The 13,457-nt window shown below is 41.7% G+C and overlaps 1 protein-coding gene across 1 annotated transcript in view; it reads left to right on the top strand.

Moving 5' to 3' along the window:
* Positions 1–13,457, top strand: part of LOC121719431 (B-cell receptor CD22-like) — a 28,950-nt gene that overhangs the window by 950 nt on the left and 14,543 nt on the right. Inside the window, exon 2 of the mRNA XM_042105061.1 lies at positions 12,626–12,787. Coding sequence (XP_041960995.1) covers positions 12,626–12,787 — 162 coding nt within the window. The remainder of the gene's footprint in view (positions 1–12,625; positions 12,788–13,457) is intronic.

The following is a 13,457-nucleotide window of genomic DNA, read 5'->3' on the forward strand; positions in this document are numbered from 1 at the left end:
TGCTGATGTGGGCCTTTGCTGATGTGGGCCTTTGCTGATGTGGGCCTTTGCTGATGTGGGCCTTTGCTCTATGCTTGCTGATGTGGGCCTTTGCTCTATGCTTGCTGATGTGGGCCTTTGCTCTATGCTTGCTGATGTGGGCCTTTGCTGATGTGGGCATTTGCTGATGTGGGCCTTTGCTCTATGCTTGCTGATGTGGGCCTTTGCTGATGTGGGCCTTTGCTGATGTGGGCCTTTGCTCTATGCTTGCTGATGTGGGCCTTTGCTGATGTGGGCCTTTGCATGATGTGGGCCTTTGCTGATGTGGGCATTTGCTCTATGCTTGCTGATGTGGGCCTTTGCTCTATGCTTGCTGATGTGGGCCTTTGCTCTATGCATTTGCTGATGTGGGCCTTTGCTCTATGCTTGCTGATGTGGGCCTTTGCTCTATGCTTGCTGATGTGGGCATTTGCATGTGCATTTGCTGATGTGGGCCTTTGCTCTATGCTTGCTGATGTGGGCATTTGCATGTGCATTTGCTGATGTGGGCCTTTGCTCTATGCTTGCTGATGTGGGCCTTTGCTCTATGCTTGCTGATGTGGGCCTTTGCTCTATGCTTGCTGATGTGGGCCTTTGCTCTATGCTTGCTGATGTGGGCCTTTGCTCTATGCTTGCTGATGCCCTGATTCAATTTAGATCTGATATATCCTGAAAAATGTTCTTTTGTCATCTGCCCTAGTTCTACATATCTGGTTCAATTGCTGAAAGCCGGGAATTGAACCCACAACTTGTTTGAGTATTTTTCAGGGCGCCACAAATATGTCAATGTATGGGATACATTGATCTATCCATCCTAATGCACGTCCTATGTCTTATGCCATTTCCATGTTTAACACACTTCCTGTGTCTGGTTTGTGTTGCAGGATGAACAACATAAAAAATCAAAGGGGCACCACAAATAAGTCAACATATGGGAAACACTGATCTATACATCCTCTCTATAACACACTTCCTGTGTCTGGTTTGTGTTGCAGGATGTTTGTGTGCAGAGTGGGGTGTTACATACAGCTCTACACACATCTGTGCTCTGGAGGGATCATCAGTCACCATGTCCTGCTCTTACACCTACCCCAGTGATCTTACAGTTGAAAAAGTGTTCTGGATAAACCAAGACTCTCATGATCCTGTTGATTTGACAACGATAACAGGCTATAAAAAAAGAGTCAGGGTGAACTGTGAAGATAAGACAAGTCAGTGTTCTTTGTCCATACCTAATCTAACCAAAGCAGATACACATCATTACTACTGTAGGATTACCACCAGGAAGCATACATGGATAGGCAAACCTGGAGTTGTGGTAAATGTCACAGGTATCAATGACTGTTTTCTCTTCTAAATTGCAAATTAGCACAGACAAAGTAATATGTTTTTTTTTTTATTATTTTAAGTGACTTCGATATCCATACTCCTAGATCTGCACATTGTTTCATCTGGAAAAGGAGCAGAAGTGAAGGTGGGAGATCACGTCACTCTCACCTGCGTCAACACCTGTCCTCCGAACAGCAGGCCTTCATTCGTCTGGAGTAAAGATGGACGTCCTGTAGAGAAGAAGCAGATCATCAACAACCAGCTGCAGCTCCACCCAGTCAGATATGAAGATGAGGGCAACTACACCTGTGCTGTTAGAGGCCATAAGGATCTCCCATCTCCACCTTGCAGACTCCACATCATGTGTAAGTATAACTATTGAGCACCTATTATTACACAGTCTGTGATCAGAAATAATTTTAGCCATTTATGTGACCTCTGTCAGCTGTAAGTGATATACAGTGATTTCAGTGTATTACCATGATGTTTTGGGATCACAGAAGGTTGTCATTCACCTCACACGGTGAGCAATGCGACAGTCAAATGCGAAGGTGGAATTCTGTAATCGTTTTACTACACACACTGCTGTACAGATCACCCTGATCACCCATTGATTCAGTGGCCAGACAGCTGTTTTCTATTATGACGTATCAAAAACACCCTGAAAAATATAAAGGGGTCAAGCGACGGCGACGGTCGCCCTGTCGTTCCACTTCCTGTTTGCGTTGCACCATTCACTTCAATAGATTCTATTCCATTTTGCCGGTCGCCTGCCATAAATCACCATCACGTCGTCAGCCGTGTGCGTAGGCCTTAAAGCTCTGTTCTTCTATTTAAAGCATACTGGGTCCATGTGATCAGAAATCATTTTAGCCATTTATGTGACCTCTGATCACAGTCAGGACTCTCAGTTCTGAGGACAGTGGAGAGTATCTCTGTCGGCAGCCAATAGGACCCTTTCAAGAGAGTTCCATTATCAGCATCATAGTTGGCCCCACAAGGCTTCCTTTTTAACATTCCATATGTTATCTTAATGCAGAGGAAGTAGATTGGGGCCCAAATAGAACGTTCAAGCATTGTTTTTGTTTACCTAGTTGAAAGGGTCTATAGGATTGGTCATTAGGACTCTCCCGCTGTGCCTGTCAATGTCATGACTAAGCTACACATTACAACTCTGTTCTTCTATTTTAAGCATGCTGGGTCCAAAGTTAGTGCTGAGGGGGTACCTAATATACTTTGTCTAAAAGAGTCATGCTGCTACCCACAACAAGACCATTGTATAGTGAAGGCGACATCACTTCCCGGAGCTCTGCGGTGCAATACCGTGTGTTTCATCGACAATACCCGCTCGTTACAAACTGAAACACATACTGTAACAAATCCAAAAGTGTGGCTTATTGGCACTGAGGTGGCATCATGTTAATAGCTGTTGTATATTCACCACATGCATTTCTGTCTCTCATCTCCAGTGCAGACAAACCAGCAACTACTCTAAAGTCAAGTCAGTCAGTTTGCTATTTAATAATTGTATCTTGTCCCAATCTAAGCTGTGGGCCAGAGTCCTGTGATAGCAGCTCTTGTTGGAGTGGCAGTCTGTGGAGTTGTGGGTCTCCTGTGTGTCCTCTACTGGCTGAGGTGAGGAGATCACATGAGGGAGGATGTGATGGGAGAACAGCACCTCAACAGCTTACTGCCGTAAAGTGACTTTTGTTGAAGGTTTTGACTTGTGTTTTTGTTTGCATTGCAGATCATCTAAGCGGAACACTAGAAGGACACTGGCAATAGACACAGTGGTGAGATGTATCTTCCTGCCATGCTCATTTTATCTTACCTATCTGACCCACACGTTGTGTTGCCCCCTGCAGGTAACCCCCAGAACCTAGTCAACGTCAGCCGTTTCTCAGACATAACCCCAGGCCTAGGCAGTTAAGACCCACGATACCTCCCTTGAGGTTATTGTAGATAGCAGGGACCTACTGTCGAGTGAAGTCGCACGTCTTCCCTCTGCGGCGCAGATAACCAATTACTCCTATTTTAAATATCCCCCTTGGAAGTTGATCAGGCTTTCCGTGGTGGATTTATTGAGATGTTTATGAAATAAGGAGCGACTACGCCTAGGTCTCGAACAGTTGGCTAACGTGCGAAGATGTTTGACCCTAGAAGTTATCTAGAGACACAGGTTATAGGCTACTTCTTGCTCAGGTTTTATAAGGATGGAGATTTTATTAGTCCAACTAACCCAAGTCTTAGACAGAGCAGATGAATAACCACAGAAGAAACCAGTTATCTTACCCTCCTGCTGGAATTCGTAGAAAAACCAAGAAAAGACAAAAATACTGCTTGAAGAATTGGATGCCAAGGTTAAATGAGTTCTTTACTTTTCAGCACTTTGGTGATGTTACAAAATGCGTCGTAATATCCACTTGCAGGCTACAATGTTGTAGAACATATAAAAAGAGTAATCCACAAAAGAGAGTACAATAAAAAATAGTAATCCACAGATGGAGAAGAGAATACAATAGTAAATCCACCAACGGAGAAAAAGGGTATTTAAGGAAAAAAAGAGTAAGTCCTCAAAAAGGGAAAAATCCGCTGATTATCGTTCTGCAGTCTCTCACTGTCGGAGTAGCAGTGCGATCCCGGCAACAGGTGGTGCGGAGTTACGTCCGCGGCTTCAGCCTGGCACAAAGTTCCAACACTTGGCTTCTCAACGAAGTACGGACAACGAATCCTGACAATCAAGCATAACAGCAAAAAGCACGTAGCAGTAGAAGAAAAAAAAGAAGAAGCAGCCCCGATCGTTTAGTTCGGCCCCTATTTATACTAGGTGGACTTGACCTCCCCCACACATTCCTGAGACAAATCAATCCTATTTTCCCACGACAGTTTAGAACCTTCTAGAAGTTCCCACGATGGCTGGGAAAATTCTCACGGTAGCTGGGAAAATTCTCACGATAGCTACTACATTCTAGAAGTCACTGATCTTAACCAACAATTTAAGTTGACATGCATTAACATACTTCTCCGGGTTACATTTCGGAGATGATACATTACATTCAGGTTTACAGATAGTTTCCAGAGGTTACACAAACAGTTTACATTCAATGGCAATTATAACCATGTGACACATTACATTTAGCAACATACACTTTTACAGTCATCAAGAGAGATCGGTTACATTCTTACAGGTTACAAACACTTATGGCATTAACTCTTCACACAATGCAATCTGAATACATTCATTTAAACAGTTTAAGGCACTTTACCCATTTCACAGTTTGAGACATACAATTCTTTACATGCATAATTCCCTAGACTTTACAAGGTCAGGCTACTAAAATACTTGTAATGAGGTCATTGTTTGCAGTTATGGTTCTTTTTCCATTCTTTTATTCACATTCAATAATCATCAACTATTTCTGAGGTCAGGGTGATCTGGTTTAGTAATCCTGCACATTGTTCAACATCTGCTTCAACACATTCATTCACTTCCACGCTTTCAGGTGAACTTAATTCAAGAGTAGGTTGCAAGGTCATTGGTTTAACATTACGATTCAATTCCTGGTCAGTTTCTTTCCTAATTTGTCTAATCATATTTTCTAGATCAGAGAGATTACCTTGATAGCTAGCGCTGAATCTAGCCTTTCTGCGTTTTCGCCTTGTAAGACGTATTGATTTTGTGCTATCGCTCTGGGGTCCATACGGTTGGTGTTCTGGCAACACGTCAACGTTTCTGTCCAGCATTTTTAGTTTAAAACACACACCTCTCATGACTTTGTTAACACTAAAGTTTTTTTCCGCTCTGCCAGGACCAGGATGATGGTCAGCACTCCAGCATTAATGTCCCGAGGTCCGGTGGTCGGAGCAGAGCTGCTGGTCCCCCTAGTGCTGAGTCTGTGGAAGGAGCAGAGGATGCTGGTCACTACTCCACCATCTGGCTCCACGGCTCAACACAGACTGCAGGAGCTCAAGAGGATGATGGTCACTACTCCAACATGCAGCCCCACGGCCCCACACAGACTGCAGGAGCTCAAGAGGATGATGGTCTCTACTCCAACATGCAGCCCCACGGCCCCACACAGACTGCAGGAGGAGCAGAGGATGATGTCCAGTACTCCACCGTCCAGCCTCAAGGATTCGGACAGACTGTAAGAGGAGCAGAGGATGATGGTCTCTACTCCACCATCCAGCCCCACGGCCCCACACAGACTGCAGGAGGAGCAGAGGATGATGGTCACTACTCCACCATCTGGCCCCACGGCCCCAGTGGTGAAAATGTATGTATCATACATCACCATTGAATAATAACTGCAGAGGATAATAGCATGTCAAGGGGATGTTAGTAAAAGTCACAGACCCTAAATTGTAGTCATTTTGTTCTTTTAATTACAAGATATGATATTTGTTGTGATCTTTGCAATCGCCAGTAAGGGGAGAGAGGGCGTTAACAATACAGGATACTTAATCCGATATAATAGAAATAGAAGGACAATGCATGGAGGATGAATACGATTCTTACAGCCGGGCTGCGTCTTACTTTACGCTTCCATCAACAAACACCTTAACGATGATTTCTGATTTTTTTTTTTTTTAAGTTATTGCGCTGTCAATATCTTGTACAGATGTAATAGCGAAATCTAAATGTATAGCTTCTGTAGTGTCAGGCTTTTTGTTGTAAACAACACAACAAGTACCAAAACATGATTAGTTCATAGATTTCACATGTAAAATTCATTTTATACAACCCCACCTCCATCTTGCCTGTTCATAATTCTGAGAAATTCTTGAATTGTGTGCATGTGTGCGTGTACACGTTTATGTTTATGTGTGTGTGTGTGTGTGTGTGTGTGTGTGTGCGTGCTTGTGTATTTGCCATGCGTATGTGTGTTTGTGCCTGTGCATGCATGCGTACATACAGTATGTCTACTGTGTGAGTATGTGTCATACGTATGATTACTTTGAATGTATGTGTGTGCGTGTGTATCTGTTTATGCACATGTGTGCACATGGAATGGGTTAACATGACCCCTGGAGGCAAACATACGGAAAAAATTGGTCATCCTAGGCCCTACGGTTCTCAAGATATTCATAGAAAACTGTGTCTGCCCTACCCTCCTTTCGGGGGGTCCAGTACAGTGGGGGGGCTACAGATCAAAACGAAAAACGATGGTTCCATGCTATCCATGTGGGGTTACGGTCACTAAATGTACACATAAATTATTTTAATATAAGGCCCCCATGAACGAAAGTTCACAAAACTTGGCATGCATTCGGAGGGTGTCATAATGATCCTACACTTTCAATTTCGTGCAGTTTTGACCATGTCAGCCAGATATATTGTGATGAAAACACCTAATTTTTTGCTTTTTAATTTTTAACTAGGTGGCGCTATACATGAAATAAGTGGTAATGGGATGGGTTGACATGCCCCCTTAAGACCAACATACAAAAAAAGGTGGACCTCCTAGGCCCTACGGTTCTCGAGATATTCACAGAAAACTGTCTCCGGCCACCTACAGGCCAGTTGGTGTATAGTAACATAAATTAATTTATTGTGTGGCCCCCCCAAGAACGGAATTCCATGAAACTTGGCGTGCATTCAGAGGGTGTCATAATGATCCTACACTTCCAATTTCATGCAGTTTTGACTATGTTAGGTCACAGATACCTGCGATTACAACACCTCATTTTTACTTTTTTGTGTTTAACTAGGTGGCGCTATACATAAAATGAGTGGTTATGGAATGGGTTGACATGGCACCTTGAGATCAACATACAAAAAAAAATGGTCCTCCTAAACCTTACGGTTCTCGAGATATTCACAGAAAACTGTGTCTGCCCTACCCTCCTTTCGGGGGTGCAGTCCAGTGGGGGGGCAACAGATCAAAACGAAAAACGATGGTTCCATGCTATCCATATGGGGTTACATGCCCACCAAGTTTCGTCTGCCCCGGTCTTTCAGTGTCCCGGGAATCCTTGACGGAAATTTGGACATGCGAAAAAGAAAAAAAAAAAAAAAAAAAAAAATATTCTGACTAAACCTACTAAACTAGCTGCGCGGCGGTCATAATAATGCATTCATATGCTAGTACTAATGCCAGGAATTACCCTGTTTATAGGCCTCTTAGAAATGCTTGTTGCATCTTGCATATTATTTAGATGCACACTCATTCGCGCATCCATGCAGGCAAAACGTAGGAATCAATTTTGGCGACGGCACACAAGTTGGAAAAAACGTTTAAATGCACTGGCGGTGATAGACAGAAGTCATCATTTAAAGGGTATTTTTTAACAAATTCCGTGGGAGAATGCCTTAGGACCTCTCTATCTGGAGGAGGGGGGGGGGCATCTGTGCCCAGGGGTTCATAATCCATCCATGCCATGCCTATGTCCGTCAAAAGTTTGGAATATCCTAATTGACTGACTTAACTAACGACTTGTTTGTGATTTTAATAATATTTTTGCATGGTAGGAAATGTATTGAAATTCTGTTTGGAGGTCCCTCAGACCCCACCACAGATTTGCCGCCCCCCCCCCCAATGTTGACATCATGACTACGGCCTTGCTTCATGTCCTTTAGATGTCTCTTTTACACACAGACACACACACACACACACACTGTCCTTAAAACAGTGTCCCCTGTGCATCAGAAACGTTTTCTTACCTTTTTTTTCTTCTAAAGATGAAGTGGTCAGATCTAAAGCTAAACAAGCTATTTGGTCTCATGGAACAGAATGCCTCAGTGTTAAAGGGGAATTTCGGCATTTTTTCCAAATAGATTTTAGAGTTAGAGTTTCGAGGTCATCGAGTACCGTCATAAAAAATAAAAAACCCTGAAATAATCAGTTTTACCTAGCTCAAGTTGCTGCATCCAACAGCTAAAGTAGCCAGGGAGCTACAGTGCTACACTCTAGGAGCATGTTCATAGGCCCCCATGCTGTACTCGATGACCTTGAGAAACGGAGATCCATGTGAAAAATGGCTGGAATTCTCCTTAAGCCTTAACACACATGCTAAAATGACAAAACATCACCACAGCTTAAGCTTTGGTGCTTTCTGTAACAGCTTCACTGTGCATAAGTAAAAGGAACACAGTGGTATTACAATGTAATGCAAACCAATTCAGTGGCACTGCTTGACAAGTAGATGGAGCCCTTTGTAGTTACTGAGAGCTCTATTTTATGGCATTGCACAAACTAATAGTTACATGGATTTACTTGGTGAAATACTCACTATGCATTTCTGTTAAGACTGTTTGTTGTTACTGTTACTGTGAGCTCTGTGTTATGAATTACACAAGTAGTGACTGAAGGAAAGTCACTTTAGAAAAAACTGTGTGATCTGTGAGTCTGCATCTGATATGATCATGAAAGAATATATGATTTGATGATTACGGCAACACTCCAATAAAATACAAAGTAAGTCCCACATATTGTAACTCCCATATTATAAATGAAGATGATCAAAAGTAACAGCACAATGATGTAGAACCCAAATGACAAATGAGGAAGATGGGACACTGTCATAATATCAGTCTGGCTGCATCTAGTCCAGTATATTTAACTGTGTTAAAACCACAAGTGCTGCTTCTTGGTGCATAAGAGCTCAGTGCCGCTTTAGTGTTCTTCTTTTCCAGACAAGACAGGACGCCATTTAACAGCAGTTAGTCATGGTAACTACACTGTACAATTATTATCATTTTTTTTTGTTGCAAAATGCTATATTATTTATCTAAAATAAATACAAATAAATGAATGCATTATGCTTTAATTGCTACATTAAATTGATTGTGTAATGAAAGGTTTGAAAGATTTGACAGCTAACTGGCTCGGAAATGACACAAACTTCACATTTTCTCAATATCTGATATTAGAGTAACAGATATTTCTGAATGTTTAGCATTAGATAGAGTTAATTCTGATGAAAACATATCAGCAGTGTTAATTGTTTTAGTTTTTAGTTCTGACATGCTTGTTGTCTACAGTTTAGAGAGAGATAAACTTCCTCTTTTTTTCTAATTTCGAAAAAAGAGGCTTATCTTGTGATGTACTACATATTTACTATCAATGATGGAACCAATGTAGACCAACGTCCATTTTATATGGCAGGCAGTACTGTTGAGTATTGCTTTGCTTTGCAAGCATGTTTTTTTGTTTGAAATTATTAAAAATATATGTTAAATACAAATAAAACATAATTGTCTGAATGTTGCGTAAGAGTTTACAACAGAGGTTGCAAACTTATAACTTCTGCAGCCCACTTGATGGCACGATATTAACAATAATACAGGCTACTTGTCTAGCTAGTGAGTTGCCCAATGTGATCTCGGGGTAAAACTCTTAATTCTTATTTATACTTGAAATGAATAATTTCCATGTCCAGTGAGTACATTTTCTAGTCCATCTACTCAGTCCATCTAATCTTCAGAATAATAGGTTCCTATGCTTAAAGGGCTAGTACTTGAATCACAGTGCATTATTTCTTGATTTGCATTGCAGGAGAAAAAATAAGACAAGAAAAGAAAATGCTCAGGTAATGTCCTGCAGTGCTGATTTCATCATAGCCACTGTATATTCAGCTGAACTTTTTGGTCACGGTCACACATATGCTCAACTCAACCTCACAAGTCATTTCATTTCATTGTAATCCATACTGGGAAATCATTTGGGATGAGGGTTATAATTTTTTGCTGTTTCGAGATACTGCTCAAATGGCAGCTCTCGTTTTCCTGAGTTCACCTACAAATGGCAGCTGTCGCTTTCAATCTAACAAATGTGTTTAGCCAATCAAAAGCAGAGTAGGGAGGGACATACTGTATATTGTCGACAGTATTTACTAGTATTTACTAAATTCAGGTTTAGGATTTTTTTTCCTTCACTTTAAGCCCTGTTTTATTTATACTCAGGATGGAAACCATGGCAACAGCGTGCAGATGTACCTGCACCCCACCACCATCCAACCCGATTCAGTCTACCAGCGCCTGAACCCCAACCCCACCCAACCTGATGCAGTCTATCAGAGCCTGCACCCCACCACCACCCAACCTGATGCAGTTTACCAAACCCTGAACCCCAACAGCCATAAAAACTAAGTTGATCACAAACTGATGACAATCCTAGCTGCAGTCTCTTCTGTTTTCACCTAGAAATATAAAGCAGAGTGCATCTTATCCTTGTAGTTGTGCCCAACAAAACTGCAATGTGTGTTATTTTCAGTAGATATCTAGGACTAGTGAGGTTATGGTTATATCATCGGGGAGATCTGAAAGTGAGTTTGTAAATGTTGTTTTGCTAAATTTTAAGTATGCTTATCTATTCGGATAATCTGATATACTGTATTATCTGAAATTTCATCTGATATCACAGAATGCTCAGTAGTGTCTTACTGAAGACATTAACTTACTTGGGAAATGCCATTTTCATTGTTTTTAGATGTGAATGCAATGGAATGTTACTAATAAATAATGATAAAATATATTAAGAACCATATAGCTCAAGCATATTGTATATTACAACTGTTTTGTCTGCTATGCTTAAGAATAAAAGATCATTTCTGTCCTGTCAGCACTTTTGACCTTTGCATGAGAAACATTTTCACACTGTTTTCTCTAAGAGGAAGTGGTCAGATCTAAGATAACACAAGCAGTAGGCTTGGACACTGTGCCATGGACACATAAGGCCTTTTCAGTTCAAACCTTCTTGTGAATGATACATATCACAAACATATCAGCCTAATTCACAATGTTGGAATATTCAAATATAGATTCTATATTTGGATAACAAACTAACTATGCACTGTCATGTCATGCACATGAATGTTTCTACACTACTGCAGTGTCACTGCTTGACCAGTAGATGGAGTCCCTTGCTGTGGTGCTCTATGTTTTTTCATGGCAAAGGAGAATGGTATCGATGTCATAAATAAATGCTTATGTAGATTTGTTTCCTAACATGTTCAATTTAATTTCACTTATAGAGCGCCAAAACATTACACATGTCTCATGGCTCTTTACAGAGTGTTAAACATCCAGAGAGAGCCCATGAGTAACAGTGGTGAGGAAAAACTCCCTAGAATTGGAGATACATATAGGAAGAAACCTCGAGCAGATCCACGACTCAAGGGCCTGACCCATCTGCCTAGAGTCAGTTACAGGGCAGTAAAGTCTGTATACATGATAAATGAAAAGGTTAGTTAGGTGTAGAGAATAGAACATGATGTTTAAAGCCACCTGAGGTATATGTTAGAAAGAGGTTGGATGGTTACACACCCAGTATGATAATGCATGAATCCTATTTAGTGTCAGAAAGTTCAAATAGTCCAGTGTAGGGAATGAATTGTCCATAGGGATTAGGAGTTGTCGTAGGGCAAGTAATGGGTCGCTAGGCTGCGCGGGTCAGGAGTCCGGGCAACAGAACAGCAACAGGCGATGGTAGGGCAGTCATAGGGATGGAACTTCAGATGTGAGGGCCAAACACAAGGATGACTGATGACTGTTGCGGTTGGTTGAATGGTTTACCTCACAAGACAGGTAAGTGGGAAGAAAGAGAGATATAGAGTGGTTTTCTGAATTCTATCACATTATGCGGTGCAGTTTGCTCTAATTGTTTTGAGAAATGCACTAACTGTTGCGCACATGTTAATGATCATTTGAGAAATGCACCAAAGTGACTGGGGAAAACTGTAAATTGATTGTGTGGCAGTGTTCACACACACTTGTGCTGAATGCAGTGCTGGAGACGCATCTCCTTCACTGTACATTGGTGTCATCTGTTGCCAAAGTGCATTGTGTTTTTTGTTGCATTGCTTTGCTTCCGTTACTTCTGTCAAAACCTTGAGAAATGTTCAACTTCTGCTGCACCAACTGCACGACAGCAACACAAGGCAGGAGCCAATGAAATGATGGTTAGCGGCAAGGCATACACCATAGTACACACCCCAAACCCACCAGAATGTAGTAACGGAACGCAAGTGTGCACAAGTTGGGTTGTTAAGTGTTTGCATTTCACAGCGAACTGGCGGGAAGATGACACATACATCACATTTTCTTACCCTGCTCCAGTTAATCATGATTTCTGGTAAGAAGCAAATTACTGTCCACGTCTGAATGGCTGACATAAGACAGTGTAACAGTTATTTCTGCTCAAAACATGTCAGCAATTTTTTTTTTTTTTTTTAGTTGTAAGCACAAATGTTTAGAGAGAGAGAAACTTCCTCTTTTTTCTACTTTCTACTTTGCTTACTAATCTCATCTCTGCCATCTCTCTGTGTTCTGCTGCAGTTTCTATGGTGACTGTGAGCACAGCCTCAGCGGAACCCTGTGTGTTCCCATTCCGCTATGGGGGCCAGGAGTATAGAGACTGCACCACTGTGGGCACCTCGCGTGGCCTTTGGTGTGCCACCACCTACAACTATGATGACAGTCATTGGCGGTTCTGTAAAGGTGAGTGTCCTCTGGGGAGGTGTGTGGGGGTATGTCTGTGTGTGGACAATATAAGTGTAAGATATTGAAGAGATGTAGGTCTAAAGGAAAATATGTTACTTTGCTCACTAATAGTGTTAACACTCAAAAAAATGAAAAAAGTGAGTGTCATGTGGTACTGTATTTCTAATTAACCCTTTCGGTTTTTGTGAGGATTGTACTTGAATCTATCCAGAGTATCTTAAGTATCCTTTATCTTTACCTTTTCTGGGGGCCAAACAGAAAATCTGTATTTCTACCTTTTCTTATCATGATAGTGTGATTTTACTTTTTCTTACTCATCTAAGCCAGTTATGTCAGGTCCATAAGTCAAGAACAACACAGGCAATACAAATTCTTTAGGAAATTTTATTGAATATATTACGAATTAAATTTGGCGGTATGGCTTTGTTCAGAGGGGTCCCCAGACCTTTCATGAGCACCATGAAAGAGCAGTGAGCCTGGGGACAGCAGCAGCATTAGGGGTCGCTCACACAGTTTAAGACTGAGCGAGCTAAACTATTCCCCCATATGAACAGAGCAGCAACTATGACATAAAAGCCTATGCCATGTTATACACGACAGGGTGGAGCAGGGGAGGAGGTGGGTTGCATAAATGCGAGCAGCAAGCAGTTAGGAATAACTAAAGCAG

This window comes from Alosa sapidissima, chromosome 9 (assembly GCF_018492685.1).
Source record: "Alosa sapidissima isolate fAloSap1 chromosome 9, fAloSap1.pri, whole genome shotgun sequence".
NCBI lineage: Eukaryota > Metazoa > Chordata > Actinopteri > Clupeiformes > Clupeidae > Alosa > Alosa sapidissima.